The 18819-nt window shown below is 43.6% G+C and overlaps 1 protein-coding gene across 1 annotated transcript in view; it reads right to left on the bottom strand.

The window, feature by feature from the left end:
* The window catches only part of usp34 (ubiquitin specific peptidase 34), a 347321-nt gene that overhangs the window by 199785 nt on the left and 128717 nt on the right, over nucleotides 1-18819 (bottom strand). Inside the window, 7 exon segments of the mRNA XM_038808956.1 lie at nucleotides 1228-1323; nucleotides 2930-3019; nucleotides 3758-3885; nucleotides 3963-4078; nucleotides 7708-7922; nucleotides 14431-15032; nucleotides 15327-15457. Coding sequence (XP_038664884.1) covers nucleotides 1228-1323; nucleotides 2930-3019; nucleotides 3758-3885; nucleotides 3963-4078; nucleotides 7708-7922; nucleotides 14431-15032; nucleotides 15327-15457 — 1378 coding nt within the window.

Genomic DNA, 18819 nt, shown 5'->3' with positions numbered 1-18819 from the left:
AAACGTGCTCTGCTACTGATGGGATGGGAAGACTCCCCTTCCACAGCCAGAAATCAACCACAAATGAAGCAAAATTCCAAGAGAAACAGATTCCACCTCAATACATGTCCTTCATTTGATTCCCTCATTATTATTCCCCGACAGCATTTCAAAAAGAAATTTGGGGCCATTATTAAATATTTCCTGTCGAGTACAATTCTCTTAATTTCCTCCAATTAATTTATCCACAGTGGCCAAATAAAATTATGTCTAAAATTTCAGTCAACATAAAGATGGAATAGTCTGAACATTAAGAAACCTTGGCCGGAATTCTCCCCTACCTGGCGTGGAGGGGGGGTCCCGGCGAATTCTCTGCACCTTTAGGTGCTAGGCCCGTGCCGGAGTGGCTCCCGCTCCGCCAACTGGCGCCAACGGCCTTTGGTGCCCCGCCGACCGGCGTCGGGGCTGGCCGAAAGGCCTTCGCCGGTCGGCGTGAGTCCGTGCATGCGCCGGAGCGTCAGCGGCCGCTGACGTCACCACCGGCGCATGCGCGGTGGAGGGGGTCTCTTCCGCCTCTGCCATGGTGGAGGCCGGAGCGGCGGCGGAAGAAAAAGAGTGCTTCCACGGCACAGGCCGCCCGCCGATCGGTGGGCCCCGATCGCGGGCCAGGTCACCGTGCCCCCCCCCCCCCCCCCAAGGACCCCGGGGCCCGTTCCCGCCGCCTGCTCCCGCCGGCACCAGAGGTGGTTTAAACCACGTCGGCAGGAGAGGCCCAACAGCGGCAGGACTTCGGCCCATTGCAGGCCGGAGAATCGCCGCGGGGGGGGGCCCGCCGACCAGCGGAGAATTCCGGCCACGGCGGGATTTACGAAGGCCACGGGCGATTCCCCGACCCTGCGGGGGGTCGGAGAACTCCGCCCCTTATTTCCATTCTCTCCCAATATCCCTATAGCATCTAACTCAGAACCATTTTGATATATCCTATACTTAATTTAATCTTATGTTCCAAATTTATCTTGCTTGCATTTCATGACTGGAACTTTCAAATTCAAAGTTCACAAAACCAATATGCAAAGTTGGTCTCGGAAGAAAATGAAATGCACAATTTACAGCATTACTTATAAGATTTTGGATATATCCACAGTCTACAATTTCACTTTGTGTTTCTAACACAGAATAAATTAATCAGATGCTTAAATCCACATTAAAATTTAAAATGTTTGTCAAGTGTCAGTTAGATATACTTACAACAGATGTTTATGCACTCCCTCTCTAACTGCTTGAATGTAGTGTATCAAATTGTCAAAGAAAAGTTTCATCATGTTTAGTTCCTTTTCTGCCCACCTGTATATAATTTAAACAATCATTAATTCACAAGTAGATCTTTCATGGTATTGTACACCCATAGTCCACACATTTCTAAAATACATTTCTTCTCATCCGAGATAAAGTATTCTTAGTAATGCTGTTCATGACGTACTAGTGCCCAAAAAAATCGATCTCTCCAAGCATGACTACAATGATCAATATCTATACTTGATCATTTATTTCGGTCACAATGCTCGGCTATAGCTGCTATGTACAAAGTCAGCAGCAAAGCATCTCAAACATCCTCTTCTGGCCGCAGCGCACACACATCCATCCCACCTGACAAACGCAATTTCATCACTGTTCAGAATTTTTATGACAACAAACAAACTTGAAAAGTATACCTACAAAAGGAGGCCATTTGGCCCTTCGAAGGAGCACCCTGCCCTATCCCCAGAACACAAACATTGCTCATGGGCAATCCACCTAACCTACATATCTTTGGCCACTAAGGGGCAATTTAGCTTGGTGAATCCACCTAACTTGTACATCTTTGGACTGTGGGAGGAAACTGGAGCACCCGGAGAAAACCCACACAGAAACAGGGTGAACATGCAGACTCCATCCACACAGACAGTTACCCAAGGCTGGAATCGAACACGGGTCCCTGGCACTGTACGGCAGCGGTGCTAACCATGGTGCCACCGTGCCGTCCTGAGACTTAATTATATAGATGGGCACTTTAAATCAACATATCCACTAATTTTTGTTTTGGAATATACGGCAATTTGTTTAAATGCACAGTCCTTTTATATTCCTTTCCGTGACAGCGCAGGCATGTTAACTTAAAGGGGCCAACTTGTACATGTACTGTGCAGGAGCTTTCAGGTTGCTGCAGACCTTAAAGGGAACACTGCTCAGATTAAGAAAATGCCTCATTCAATAACATTTTCGGAGCTCAATTGGCTGGACAGCTGGCTCGTGATGCAAAGCAATACTAACTGCGCGGGTTCAATTCCCGTACCGGCTGAGGTTATTCATGAAGGCCCCAACTTCTCAACCTTGCCCCTTGCCGGAGGCGTGGTGACCCTTAGGTTAAATCACCAGAAATCAGCTCTCTGGCAACAATTAGATGAGTCAAGAAAGTTACACCTTCATGTCCAGAACCACATCAGTACCATAACTGAAGGAATACTGTATTTTTGGAAATGTAGCCTTCGGATCCGTCATTAAAAGTCATATTTTGGCGGTTCGAAAGGTTAAGGGTACTGTTTATTCCAACCAACATCCCATCCTTTCCCGTACCAGCCTCCCCGAACAGGCGCCGGAATGTGGCGACTAGAAGCTTTTCACAGTAACTTCATTTGAAGCCTACTTGTGGCAATAAGCGATTTTCATTTCATTACATTTCTTAACTAACTTCAGTAAAAATTAATTAAATGCTAGTTTTGTTGCTGTTGCATTTTTCTTTGTCTACATTGAAAAACTATTGCTCAGCTTCTGAATACATGAAGTTTTGCTATACTTGGGAAGTGTAATAAGGTGTAATGAAAATGAAAAATTGTCATATTTCATATTAAGTTTATTTAAGTAAATGGCACAGCATTTAAATTGAAAAAAATTACAATCTTGGGTTACTTACATAGTTATCCAATGCGTGTCATAACTGCTTCCAAATTGTTGAAAAGTGCCAAACAGTTTTGGCAGAAGACGAAGTGAAACCACCACTGACCTGAATAAAGCAAATGAATCCGGCACTATTAGTACTGAACAATCATTTAATTTTGAATGATAAAATTCATTTGAGTAAGCTTTCTTTGTCCTGTAATAAATAATTTTGTAAGAATAGTTTCAGAAGCTTTCATTTTTAAATTTGCATTCAAAAATTGTAACAGATGAATAGTTGATTACCCAGTTTTACTATGTCTCCACTTTAAATCACCACCAATCAGCTCTCTCCCTCAAATGGGAGGGAAAGCAGCCTATGGTCATCTGGAACTATGGCGACTTTACTTTTACAATTAGAATGAAAATTACAGCGCGGTAGCATGGTGGTTAGCATAAATGCTTCACAGCTCCAGGGTCTCAGGTTCGATTCCCGGCTGGGTCACTGTCTGTGCGGAGTCTGCACGTCCTCCCCGTGTGTGCGTGGGTTTCCTCCGGGTGCTCCGGTTTCCTCCCACAGTCCAAAGATGTGCAGGTTAGGTGGATTGGCCATGCTAAATTGCCCGTAGTGTCCTAATAGTAAGGTTAAGGGGGGGAGTTGTTGGGTTACGGGTATAGGGTGGATGCGTGGGTTTGAGTAGGGTGATCATTGCTCGGCACAACATTGAGGGCCGAAGGGCCTGTTCTGTGCTGTACTGTTCTATGTTCTATGTTCTAAGACTCAAGCATTTACTGCATAGTTAGAGATATAAATAAATCAACTTCACCGAGCACTAGGAAAGAATATATCAATTTTATTCCTTACCTGTCATTTGCTAGATTTTCTAAACAACCTTCAATGAATCGCATTCTAATCTGCCGGTCAGTAAACCAGCACACAAGGGAGCAGAGCAACTTCTCAGCTTCATTTATCAATCCCTCTGAGAGATGAACCTATACAAACAAACAAAGAGTAACCAACTGCACTGCATTCAAACAGTTCTAAATTGTTGTTATGAAGATGAACATACCGCATCTTCATCCTGCACCAAGTCCCAAAGAAGAGTATTACCCTTCTTGCAAACATTGTCTAAATTGATGTCTGTGACTGCATTGGAGTTGTATTGATGCTTATGAACACTAGGAGCTGAGAAAAGAAGGTACAATATTCAAACAAAATACATTATTCATTTAAGGTGCAACAATTTTCATTCTCCATCCCAAATTCTCCATACATTTGTAATGATCTTAACCCCCAATGGGGAGTTTTCAAAAATCGAACCATCACATATTTAACCTGTTCCTTAAGTTACCTTCCTCATCTACTGAAAGGTTCCCATCCTTATATCCTCTTAAACGGAAGATTTTTTGCCACAGAAGAAATAAATTATGGGCCTGAACTTCCAAAGTGGCAATCCATGTTGGATTGTCACTCCGTGCCCAGTTGCTTACATTATTTTTATTTTTCCAGCCTGTCTCGCCTGATCTTCCAACTTAGGTTAGGCAAGATACAACACGGTGGCACAGTGGTTGGGTGCGGCATGGTGGCACACATGGCCTCACAGCGCCAGGGACCCAGTCTCAATTCCAACCTTGGGTGACTGTCTCTGCGGAATTTGAACTTTCTCCCCATGCTTGCGCGGGTTTCCTCCAGGTGTTCCGGTTTCCTCCCACAGTCCAAAAATGTGCAGGTTAGACGGACTGGCCGTTCGGTATTGTCCAAAGGTTAGGTGAGGTTATGGGGTTACAGGGATAGGGCAGGGGAGTGGACCTGGAATGATGCTCTTTCAGAAGGTCACTGTAGATTTTATGGGCCAAATCACACATACACACACAGAAATATTACATTATCCATCCAAGGGCTGTGGCCAGAATGATTCGCTTGCTCTCCAAGTACCAAAAAGGAAACATTGTATAAATAATAAAATAAATCATACTCCTTACTTAAGCATGAGCGCAGTTAGAGGTCTCATCAAATGCCTTTCTAAACATTACAGCAGTGATCTACCAGTAACTGACCATAGTGCTAAATAATTATTTGACAAATCACATGGCCATCCTGCCCTGACCTTCAAAATTTGCCTGTGTATCTTTGTCCCAAGCAGCTGCTCATTTACATTGAATGTACTTTTATTTATTTTAAAATGACAGAGTCACTAACACATGCTTGAATTCCACTAGTGGGGTCATGACAATAAAATAAACAATGCTTCCCAATTTTCTCAACAAGAATTCAATGGATTCAATGCACTAATGCAAAGCTCCCACTCATGCTGATTTTTCTGTGATTAGGAACTGCTGCTTTGGTACTGCAGGCTCTATTTCACTACACTCCCACCAAGGAAGTCATATGACACAATTGTCTGACTGTTTTATTCTCACAACGATACAGGAAGGTCAACAGTTTCTGCCAGAGGTTTTTTCTCTCCAAAGTAATTGTTGTCTAATTAGGTACCACCCTGCAGGCCATTTAAAATTGGGAAACAACCCAAATTGAGCCATGGCCAGTATATGGGAATGCCCTTTCTTGACTATGAATCTCAAATAAAGCTTATTTCCCACAATTATCAGGCACTCTTGATCCGCGAAGATGAGGTTTTTAAACAAAGCTGCCATTTCTGGCCTTCTCCCAAAAGGCTGCTCTTACAAGCCTGTTAAATTCTTCTGCCCACACTGAAAACCATCACTCGAGACTGCTATATAAGAACCACTGCTTAAGAAGTATGTGACAGGGTGGTAAGATTTGCTCAAAAAAAAAGCACTTGCTGAAACCCTGAAAGTAAACTTTTGGTTCAATTCACAATCCTGTTTTTATCCCTTTGCTCCCTTCCTTCTCCTAAAACTCTCCCACCCATCCCTTAATCTTGCATCTTGCTCTAGTTTCTCTCCCATCTTCCCTTCTGGAAATTAATTTTATCCACAAGGTCCACCTTCTACTCCCGCGCTCATATTCCCACTAAACTGCTGACCAGCCAATTTCTCTTCTACATCCCAATGTTTTGTTTTGGTATCTCAGATATTGCTTTTTTAAATTATTTCTTTATTCTCCTCCTTTTTTGCATTTTCTCCCAAATTTACACCCACCAACAATAAACAATAATCAGTAACAAATATGTCAATCCCCATATCAATAACAACGATTCCATCCTCCCACCAAACCCAAAACATTCGCCCATATGTTTACATAAACAACTGACAAAAAGGAATCAGGAATCACCCATAGCCCCCATTAACACCCATCGCCCCCCCTCCCACCCATCCACCCCCAACTAATGTTCGATGTTATCCACTTCTTGAAAGTGCATAATGAATAATGTCCATGAATTGTAGAACCCTTCTGTCTTTCCGCTCAGTTCAAACTTAACCTTCTCAAGAATCAAGAATTCCAGCAGGTCCCCCCGCCACGCCAGGGCACAGGGTGGAGAGGCTGCCCTCCAACCTATCAAGATCCGCCTTCGGGCGATCAACGAGGCAAAGGCTAAAACATCTGCCTCCGCACCCGTTTCCAACCCTGGCTGGTCCGACACCCCGAATATGGCCTCCCGGGGGCCCGGGTCCAGTTTCACGTGCACCACTTTAGAAATTACCCTAAAAACCTCCTTCCAGTAATCCTCTATCTTTGGACAGGACCAAAACATATGAACGTGATTAGCAGGGTCCCCCCGCAACGTTCACACACATCTTCTACTCCTTCAAAAAATCGGCTCATCCTCGCCCTCGTGTGGTGTGCTCTGTATACCACCTTCAGCTGTATCAGCCCCAACCTCGCGCATGAGGTGGAGGCATTTACTCTCCGGAGCACCTCACACCAGAACCCCTCCTCCATATCCTCTCCCAACTCTTCATCCCACTTTGCTTTGATCCCTTTTAGTGGTGCCTTCTCCTCTTCCAAAATAGCTCCATAGACCGCTGACACTACCCCCTTCTCCAGTCCCCCTGTCGTCAGCATCTCCTGCAGCAATGGGGAGGCCGGCTCCTCCGAGAAGTTCTGTATCTCCTTTCTGGCAAATTCTACATCCCAATGTTAACGAATATTGTTAATGGTAAACTACTCTCTCCACGCCCTTGTCAACTTGACTGCAGCCTTTATCACACCTCTCCTATACCTCTCCACTACCATCAGATGGGTCAAACTGAACTCGCCTGGTTACATTCTTTTCATCTAGCCGCAACCACAGAATAACCAGCAATGGTTTCTCTTCCTGCTTCCCTTTCCTTTGCTTCATTTACATGCAGACTCGCAGCAACACTACCTAAAAACAAAGCATTTATTTTCACACATTCACTGATGATACCCATCGTAACTCACCACCACATCTCTGCAGTGTCTTTACATTATTAGATTGTTTGCCTGACATCCAGTGCTGATGAGCAGGACTTTCTTCCAATTAAAACATTCGGAAGACCAAAGCCATTGGCCTCTATCCTCAATACAAGCTCTATTCCCTAGACACATCTCCATCCCTTCCAGCAACAGTTTAAGCTCCTATATAAATAAAAGTTGTTGCTGTCGACAGCAAAACATGGAGCCAGTATTACTCCATGGTACTTGGGGGAATAAACAACCATACTGCATTGTCACCGACAGTAAACTCCCACCATGCAAGCTTTCCGAATAAGCTTAGTATCATTGGCTTCTAAATCAAAATTTAAAATAATCAAAGTTAGTTTGGATTATTATTCAATGCAGTCACAAGTCTCAAGCAATAGCGGTAGACAACATGCCGTTTTTTAATTTTTCCACTTATTCTGAAAATGTGTACACATTTTCCTTACCTTGACTAAGGTGTTCATGGTAGATAGAGGCAAGATTGGGTAGGTGTTGCTGAAGGTGAGATGTAAGTTCTGCATGAGAATTGATCTGGACCAATTCTTCCTCGCAACCAGACTCCTCCCCATCAAAGTCTGCCATATTCTTTTCAGACTTCGCACTGACCTGAGAACTGCTACAACTGACGTCATCTGCACTCATCATATCATCACCCAAGTGTCTGTAAGACAAATAAAGTTTACTTGTGGAATCCTATCTGCACAGAAGTTAACTTCCACGGAACAGGTCAGTCAATATTCACACACAATGCAAGTGTAATTTCAAATGCATAAAGCAGCATTCAACAATCGGAAAAACACTGTTCTCGGGATTAATACTATTCTCATAGAAACTGGTCTATGGCATGATAGACTCCCTCGCCCCAAGTGGGTAGAAATATTAGTTTTCCCTTTGTTTACCTTCTATTCCATCAAGACTGTGGACCAATGCATTAGTATAAAATCACCAAAGTGACCTCAGCATTTAATGCAGTTAATACGTAGGATGAAGTCCATACTAAAACTAATTAGCCTTGCTAGATTATGTACATGCAAAGCGAAGCGATGGATTGCAGCATTGCTTCATAAACTATTTTTCAATGTGATCCCATTTTAATTCATCACCCCTTCTCAAGGCAATTAATGATGGGCAACTAAGGCTGGCCTTGCAAGCGATGACCACATCCCGTGAATAAATATATTGGAAAAAAGTGAAAATTAGTGTGACCCCAGAAATAAAATATAATGAGAATATTCAGTACGCTATTTAAGTTTTATATATTACAGATTAACATAAAATAATACATCAAATAAATATAGTAGCAGCATGGATCTTCTGGTTTCACTGGTTCCTCAAATTTCTGAGACACCTTATTTGCCAGGGTAACTTGAGATAGACTGGGCACTTCTCAGGTCGGATAGTAGCAGCCTTCGGCCTATTCATGAGTTTGATACACAGTGAGCAGTGATTGCAGTGATTTGAGCAGCAGGTGAAGCTAGCATTTCACGCTGCTGCTGTGCAGGAACAACACGAGTGATATCGCGAGCAGAATACTACCGTCATGCTAAAATGACTTTCTGCATGCGACATAAATGAGTAATGTGGTGTATGAATTTCAATGCCAGTGCAATATCACATAGGTAGGCTGTACATCTCAATGACTGACGGATTGTATCAAACAGCATGTCCTTTTGTCTGTTTGCCATAGACAGAGTAGATACTGTACTTGGCCATTCCATGTTTGCCGGCATGGTGACACAGCCTCACATCGCCAGATACCCAGGTTTGATTCTGACTTTGGGCGACTGTGTGGGTTTGCACATTGTCCCAGTGTCTGATTGGGTTTCCTCTGCGTGCTCCAGTTTCCTCCCACAATACAAAAATGTGCAGGGTAGGTAGATTGGCCATGATAAATTGCCCCTAGTGACCCAAGGTGAGGTGGGGTTACGGAGGTAGGGCAGGGGATTAGGCCTATGTAGACTGCTCTTCCAGAGGGTCGGTGCAGGCTTGATGGGCTGAATGGTCTCCTTTTGCACTGTAGAGATTCTATGATTCTATAAAAATGGTTGCTTGGTAGTACAGAACTGAGTATTGCTGAAATAAGAGAAACATGCATTTGAAACCTGTGTCTTGCACTCGTGTGTCTTGCAACAGATGCAAGAAAGCCAAATATCAAAGGTTGCCTCAATTTATACTGCATAAGAGGGTGCTGATTGGCTGGCAGTAAGTGGCACTGAATTCTCAATTTAAAAAACAAGATGCTGATAGCTTCTCAGGTTTTATATACATAGTGAGTTTTTTCCATTTGGTAAGTGAGCCACAGAGACCAAGAGTTCTAGCTTTGATGCTTGGTTCATAGAATCATAGAATTTAAAGTGCCGAAGGAGGCTATTCGTTTGCACCGGCTCTTGGAAAGAGCACCCTACTTAAGCCACGCCACCACCCTATCCCCATAACCCAGTAACCCCACCTCACCTTTTAGGACACTTAAGGGCAATTTATCATGGCCAATCCACCTAACCTGCACATCTTTGGACTGTGGGAGGAAACCGGAGCACCCGGAGGAAACCCATGCAGACGCGGGGAGAGCGTGCAGACTCCGCACAGACAGTGACCAAGCTGGGAATAGAACCTGGGACCCTGGAGCTGTGAAGCAACTGTGCTAGCCACTGTGCTACCCTGCTGCCCCAGATGATCTTACCCGAGGTGGTCATCTGAATGGTAACACATGACCTCAAAAACCTCACTTGTGAAGAAAGAAAACTAATTGCTATGAACTGGAAGCGTGAATGGCAGTTAAAAGCCCAGAATTAAACTGTGATGCCCTTTCCCCATGCAATCAAGCCTGACATGTTAATAAACAACAGTTGGGGAGGTACTTCAACAAATCTGTACAAAAGGAACAGAGAGGAAAGGAAAGGAAAAGGATAAAATCGGCAAGGAAGAAGAGTCTAATTCAAGAAACCAGATTCATAATTTCTTATGACTTCAAGAAGAATCTCATTAACCTTGCATTCTAATTATGTATATTCAAACTCCTCAGAAAAACAAATTCTCTTCATTTTTAGGTTAATTAGATGTCACATTTCTCATAATTCCATTTGTTATATTGATTTACAGATATTTTATTTGGCTAATAAAATGAGATGAATACAAGATTTTGAGGATTTTCCTGGCTATCCATTTATTTGAAATGCTATTTTGCATTATTTAATTATGCCCTGCATTTGTGCTAAATTTTAAATGAGCATCACAAAATACAATGTTTATAATAATTACATGTTTCATAGTTTGCCTTTTATCTTCCAGATCTTTTGATTTCTGGTTCCTGATATGAATTTTATTTTGTTTAGTCATCTTCACTAGGCCTGCAATCCTTAACTCACAAGCTCCAATTTTTATGCTAGTTACATAGAACATACAGTGCAGAAGGAGGCCATTTGACCCATCGAGTCTGCACCGACCCACCTAAGCCCTCACTTCCACCCCATCCCGGTGACCCAATAACCTCTCCTAACCTTTTTTGGACACTAAGGGCAACTTAGCATGGCCAATCCACCTACCCTGCATGTCTTTGGACTGTGGGACGAAACCGGAGCACCCGGAGGAAGCCCATGCAGCCACGGGGAGAACGTGCAGACTCCGCACAGACAGTGACCTAGCGAAGAATCAAACCTGGGACCCTGGCACTGTGAAGCCACAGTGCTATCCACTTGTGCTACCGTGCTGCCCTAAATTAATTTTTAAATCTGGCTATCTTTCTAAACTTTTGATTTTTACTTTCTCCTGTATTTGCTCCTATTTCAATTTTCACTACTCCATCCATCTATTGTATATCAACAATATTAGCTTGTGGTACTATTTTCTGAGTTGGTCTCTTGCAGAATGGCTCTCATAGCCCTCATTTAAAATCAAATTAACATGACCAATGCCTAGTAAATGAATTGCAGCTCTCTTTGCACATATTGCTAGACTTCAGCACTCTGAAATAGTAGGATACACATCTTAGTCTGGAAGAGGCAAAATCAATCTTCTTCTATGGGAAAATATCACATTGGTGATTACAACTGTTCAAAAGTCCACAACTTGAATGCCTCCCTGCTTTTTAGCTGAAAGAGACAGCACAGGAGTCGGCTTCAAAATAGAAGTCTAATGAAGGAATAATAACTTGTACTACAATATTAGCAGAAACAGCTAAAGCATTATAGGAGTATAGGGCTTTGGAGCAAGAGTAGGCCGCTCGACTCTTTGAGCCTGCTCTGCCAGTCAATAAAATCATGTATGATCTGGCTGCAGTCTCAACTCCACTGATCTTCCTTTTCAAGAATCAATCTAACTCAGCCCTGAATAAAGTCAATAAAACTATGGAGCCAGAAGAGAAACAGGATTGTTTAGCATTTGTCATTAGGCTGTCTACGTTATTAAAAGGACTGGAATGAACAAAGCAACCTTGTTGTGATTTTTTTTGCCAGGCACTGCACATTTTTCGAATTAAACGAAAGCATTGGAGACAATAGTTCCTTCGTAACATTTCGACCAGAGTCAACTTGCCGATTAATCAACATCCTTTTCTCAGATAATCGTCCTCCAACTCCCCCCCCCCCCCCCCCCCCCCCGAAATAAGGCATTCTTGTATCTGTCCTCATGAATACAAAAACAAGAGGTTTCAACAGCATGTTTCTTTTTTCCAATAATATTCGAATTTGAAAATCTGTTTTTAATCTTCTAAAAATATCATTTTTTGTGTTCATGTGGGCTTCAGCCAAGCTGCCATAGTCTATCTACAGTGATAGATTCAGTAAAATAAAACCTTCCCCATCCCCACATACTAACTAATCAGCTCATCTCCACCACCACACACATCCCTCTCTTAAAAACCCACCTCCCCCCAACACACAGAGTAGCCCCTCTTGCTAAACGCTTCCCCCTGACTCACTCGTCCTCCCAACTCAGCCATGATATCCTTTAGAGCTCCCAAGACGAACGCCTGAGAAACATACTGATTATGTTGAAGAGTTAAAGCACAAAAAGTTGATTATTTTTGCACAATAGTTACAAACATACAGAAACACATTTAGAAAAATATTTTCTATCTCTGAGATGCACACATTTTTTATAATTATTCAGCAAATACTTATCTTCCTTTTGTCATTTTTAATGGGGGAGTGATGTTACATCTTTTGTTATTCAGGCACACATGCATATCCTCACTTCCACCTTCCCCTTCCTCTCCCAACCTCTATCGTTCTCCCCGTCGCTCACTCCCAACTTCCTTTCCCTCCCTGCCATCACTTACCCCCAGAACCTCCTCCCCCACCCACCCGCCAAGCTCCCCCACGTCCCAACATTCCTCCTCCCCTCCCCCATACACCCCCCCCCTCCCCCATACACACACACCCTCCCCCATACACCCCCCTCCGCCCCCAATCTCACAGACCCCCTCCCCAAACACACAGATCCCCCTCCCCCAAACACAGACCCCCTCCCCCAAACACACAGACCCCCCTCCCCAAACACAGACCCCCCTCCCCCAAACACACAGACACCCCCTCCCCCAAACACACACGCCCCCTCCCCATCTCCCCCATACACACACTCCCCTCCCCCATCTTCCCCATATACACCCCAACTCCTCCATACACACACCCCTCCCCCATACACACCTACACACCCCCTCCCCATCTACCCCATACACACCCCAACGCCCCCATACACAACCCCCATACACACCCCCCTCTTCCATCTCCCCATATAAAAAACCCCCCTCCTCCATCTCCCCCATACACCCCCCCTCCTCCATGTCCCCCATACACACCCCCCTCCTCCATGTCCCCCATACACACATCCCCCTCCCCCATTTCCCCCCATTTGCACCCACACCTCCTCCCTCCCCTCCTCTAATCCACACTCCCTCCCACCTTCCCTTGCTCACACTAATTTTCCTTCCCTTAGGACATTCTGATGGTCACAACACCAGAGTGTGCAAGCATAGCTTATTTACCAGTCGCAAAACACTTGTATTAAAAAGGTAATGTACAGCAAATGCTTAGGTTGTTAGGTAGTGTGCATTGATGGGCACGGCAGTGTCTGCACAAGGAACATGCATTTAAAGGGTATATAGTAAATACAAATTCATTTAAAATTCAACAAAGTATTTTACAATTTGCTCATTATGGTAAATTGGACGGCAGCACTGTAGTTAGCACTGCTGTCTCACGCTGTTGAGGACCCGGTTTCAATTCCGGTCCCGGGTCACTGCCCATGTGGAGTTTGCACATTCTTGCCGTTTCTGCGTGGGTCTCACCTCCACAACCCAAAAAGATGTACAAGGTATGTGGATTGGCCACACTAAATTGTCCCTTAATTGGAAAAAAAATTGGGTACTCTTTAAAAAATGTTTCAAATGATTGTAAATTAGTTATAACCAAATTATGCAGTTCAAAGCCTCCAGCCAAAAATTGGTCACCTCACAAAATTCTAATTTGTGCACCCCCAGAATAGAATAATCGTTATGTTTGATAGAAACATAGAGGTTCCGTGTTTCATCAATTTTAAATCAGAACCTCATAGAATTTAGTGCAGAAGGAGGCCATTAGGCCCATCGAGTCTGCACTGGCCCTTGGAAAGAACATCCTACTTAAGCCTACATCCCCACCCTATCCCCGCAACCCGGTAAAAAGGCCCACTGGTCTCCAATCATGTTGCAAATGGGTTACCTCAACAAGACTGGGTTTCGGATGCCCAATTTTGAAGAGGGCATGACTTTTTAAAATCGAGGAGTGGTCAGCTTAGAACATAGAATATAGAACATACAGTGCAGAAGGAGGCCATTCAGCCCATCGTGCACTGACCCACATCAAGCCCTCACTTCCACCCTATCCCCGTAACCCAATAACTCCTCGTAACCTTTTTGGACACTGAGGGCAATTTAACATGGCCAATCCACCTAACCTGCACATCTTTATACTGTGGGAGGAAACCGGAGCACATGGAGGAAACCCACGGAGACACGGGGAGAACGTGCAGACTCCACACGGGCAGTGAACCAAGCCAAGAATCGAACCCAGGACCCTGTATCGCTGTGAAGCAATAATACCAACCACTGCTACCGTGCCGCCCCTGCACCATCATCCTTAAATTTAGCATCAACCATTTAAGTTTGAAACAAAAATAAAGCAAACTAAACTCACCCATCATGATGATGATGATGTTGATGTTGCTGACCAATGAAACGTCTGCAGTTAAATATTTCATTCCCAATTGCCTCTCCTAAAAAATCTCCTGTTTGTGCGATACACGAGTCCTGAGAACCTTGTGATATGTGTGCAGTATTTATCTCCCCTGACATGTCATGTTCAGAGTCTTCAGGATGTGAGCAAGTATCAAGCAGTCGGATTCGATTTTCCCCTGATGGAACTGCATCAGTGCTATATGAAATGTCCCTGCCTGATCCACTATTAGGTCGGTCATGTTCTACTCCACCTGGTGATTCTGTCATACAAAGTCCTGACTGTGATTCTGCACTCAGAGTTCGTAATTCAGGATTCCTGCCCTCGTTCTGGGGGCTATGTTCTCCCTCTTCCTCTTCATCATCTTCCTCTTCTTTTAGAGCTTCACTATCTGCCATGTCTTCCGAGTGCACTTCACTCCCTGGACTTCCAGCTGACTGGCTGGCATGACTTGAATTTACTTCATTACTTGAGCCATCACTGTGTCCACTGCTACTGCCAGGCCCACTACTGGCATCTTCACCACTATTAGCAGTCTCATCAGAACTTCCTTGCATAGACTCCTAGGAAGAAAAACACCAGTCATTGTTGAATGTATTAATTCTATTCATTAACAATACTCCAGTTGAACTTTTAAGATGACTTAAATTCAAGAATATTATTGATTTTCCATTATTCAATGGTCAACACCTGTCATTTCAAATTGCCATCTACTTAACCAATGGATACCACTGAGCAGAGAGCCAAAATACTACATAATTGTCTAATCTGTGCCTCACCAAGCAAAGCATGATCAACTAAAACTTAAGACTAACTTTGTCTTTTCCAATTAATTTACTTGCACCTTAATTTCTTACCTCCGTATCTGACAATCGTTGTTGTGCACGCTTTGCCCTGTTGATCATTTGCTCATCCATTTCAATATCACTGCCTCCACTATGATGAGTATCACTGTTGTCACTGCTCTGTGGACTAGCTGCAGGGGATCCTAAGTTAAATTTGTATAATTTAATTTTAATGAAAGGCAGTTAACAATTACTTGAATAATGTTGCAATGCTTACCAAAGACAAGAGTCAGTGTCAATGATTTCTTTCAAACTCATTGGTTGCACCACACTTATTTATCAGTAACTGTGAAAAGCATCAGCATGGACATTTCTGGGCTGATACCCAGTTTGTTTGGCTCAAAGGAAATGAACTGGAAATCAATAAATGTCTACGCAAAAATTACCTATGAACTTTTTCTTAAATGTGTACAAAGGAACAATTGAACAATTTGATACATGCCGGAAGTGAGGTGAGAGTGACGGCCCTTGACATCAAGGCAGCATTTGACAGAGCATGGCATCAAGGAGTCAGAGCAAAACTGGAGTCAATGGCAATCAGGGGGAAAACTCTCTGCTGGTTGGAGTCATATCGAGCACAAAAGTAAAATGGTTGTGGGTGGTTGGGAGGTCAATCATCTCAGCTCCAGGACATCACTGCTGGAGTTCCTCAGGGCAGTGTCCTAGGCCCAATCATCTTAAGTTGCTTCATCAATTAACTTATCCCAACATAAGGTCAGATGTGGGGATGTTCACAGATGACTGCACAATGTTCAGCACCATTCGCCACTCCTCAGATACTGAAGCATTTCATGTTCAAATGCAGCAAGACCTGGACAATATCCAGACTTGGGCTGACAGGTAGCAGGTAACATTCATGTTACACAAGTGCCAGGCAATGACCATCTGCTACAAGAGAGGATCTAACAACACCCCTTGATACTCTCTACTTGCCTGGATTAATGCAGCTCCAACAACACAAGAAGCTCAACACCATCCAGGACAAAGCAACCCACTTCATTGATACCCCTTTCACAAACATTCAATCCCTCCACACCGACAAACAGTGGCCGTCGTGTGTATTATCGACAAAGTGCACTGCAGGAAATCACCAACGTTCCTTAGGCAAAACCTTTCAAACCCACAAACACTACTATCTAGAAGGAAAAGAGCAGCAGACACATGGGAACACCACCACCTGGATGTTCTCCTCCAAGTCACTTGCCATCCTGACTTGGAAATATATTGCCATGCCCTAGGTCAAAATTCTGGAATTCCTTCATTAACAGCACAGTGGGTGTACCTACACCTCAGGGATTGCAGTGGTTCAAGAAGGCAGCTCGCCATCACCTTCTGACGGACAATTAGGGACGGGCAATAGCCAGCAATGCCCATATTCATAAAATAAATAATATGGCCCATACTGAGAAAAATCCCAAGACGACAATAGTTTATCACAGGGTTTATTTTTTTAAAATTCAACTAATTTGCTGCAGATTTTGATGCCATCCAGGTTTGTGTGGTCTTCTAGGTATAGCAAGAACATGTCAATTTGTTTGATGAAACGAGGGGTCATTATTTCCAACAAGGAATCGGACTAGATTCAGTCTAACCTGTCACTTCCTTTCTCGAAGGTATCAGAACAAGTAATGTTCAGAAAACAAAGGGCTTTCGTCAAATTTGTTGGCTCATCCAATTATTGTTTTCTTTTTAAAAAGAGGGAAGTATTTTAGAGTGAATATCTCAACAGAAGGTTTTTTTTGGCAAGGTGTGACGATTACAGTTTTTAAAAGGGAGGTTGACAAATCCTACAATAAATACTTGACTTTCATCAACATTACAATCATAATGTTCTTGTACAACAAAAGGAAACTAACTTGTCGAAAATTTAGGGAGTTGATTGACATAAAAGTTTGCTTCTTACTTCCACCTGTGTGCAAAAACAGATTTGAAGTCTAGTGTGTATAATTCACAAGGTGTTTGTGCAGGGTAATGAGCTGCTCCCACAAATAAAAAAATACAGGATGGTTCCAATAACGTATTGTTTAAATCAGATACATTGTCAGCATATTAACAGGAACAGGCAATTGAAAGTTTAAGAGTAGGGAATTCAGTTCAGATGGGAAATTCAGTGCAAAGGAGGAAATAAGTGCTCCTTATTCTACATTTTTGCAGCCTCCAGTGGTTGGTGAGTTTCTTTCCTGGTCTCCAAGCTAGGCAAATGTAACTTTACTTTACCTATGTAAATTATTAATTACTTAACTAGTTTAAATAAGGTTGGACAGAAATGGCAGGGCTTGTGGTGTGCCATGACCGCTGCATGTGAGAATCTGTGGAATGCGCTGCAATTGTATCCGCCTTTAAGTCTCTGCAGCTGAGGTAACTTCGGCTCCAAGTTGTTGAGCTAGGGTCAGTGTTGCGGACATTATGGGCTGTCAGGTAGGGGGGAGAGGTACCTGGACACTTGGTACCATGAGGGAGTCACTCCCCTTAGGTTAGGCAGAACCTTAAAAGTCGGTCACTGGTCAGGCACAGAAGGATGCGACTTGGATCAGCCAGGTAAGGGGAACCAGTACTTAGTGATGGAGGAGCTTCAGACCCTAACTTGGTCCAACAGGTACGAGGTGCTTGCTACCTGTGTGGATGAGAAGGACTGCAGGGTGGAATAGCAGACTATCTATGACACCATGATGAAGGATGCCATTCAAGTGTATAGGAGTGAAGAAGAATGTGGTAGTGGTAAGAGATAGCATAGTCAGAGGAACAGATACTATTCTCTGTAGCCAAGTGCGTGAGTCCAGACAGCTGTGTTGCCTGTCCAGTGCCAAGGTTCAAGATATCTGTTCAGGCTGGAGAGGAACATGCAGTGGGAGGGGGAGGATCAATCCAATAGTCGTAGTCCATGTAGATACCAACCAGCTCAATTGGCTGGGACAGCAGGTTTGTGTTGCAGAGCGAGCCTAACAGAACGGGTTCAATTTCCGTACCAATTGAGGTTATTAATGGCCCAGCCTTCTCAACCTTGCCCCTCGCCCAAGGTGTGGTGATCCTCAGGTTAAATCACCAACGGTCAGCTCTCCCCCTCAAAGGGGAAAGCAGCCTATGACATCTGGGACTATGGCGACTTCACTTAATTTTTACTCGATACCAACGACATGGGAAAGACTAGGAAAGACGTTTTGCACAGAGAGTATGAGGAACTAGGCACTAAATTAAAAAGCAAAACCTCAAAGGTCATAATCACTGGATTGTTAGCTGATTCACATGCAAATTGGCGTACGTAAAATTTAAGGGATGGTGGCAAATAAAAGAGATGAATGCACAGTTCCAAGACTGATGTGGGAGAAGACTGTTCTGGTTCATGAGGCACCAGTACTGGTGAAAGTGGGACATTGGAATGGTCTATAACTGAACTGTGCTGGAATCAGTGTTCTAGCAAGCTACATAACTAGGGAAGTAGAGAGGGTTTTAAACTAAATAATGGGGGCAAGCAGTCAAATTTGAGAAGATATGGTAAATCAGAGTA

Source organism: Scyliorhinus canicula, chromosome 1 (genome assembly GCF_902713615.1).
Source record: "Scyliorhinus canicula chromosome 1, sScyCan1.1, whole genome shotgun sequence".
Classification (NCBI taxonomy): Eukaryota; Metazoa; Chordata; class Chondrichthyes; order Carcharhiniformes; family Scyliorhinidae; genus Scyliorhinus; species Scyliorhinus canicula.
The sequence above is the reverse complement of the archived record's forward strand: the minus strand, read 5'-3'. Positions and strand labels throughout refer to the sequence as shown.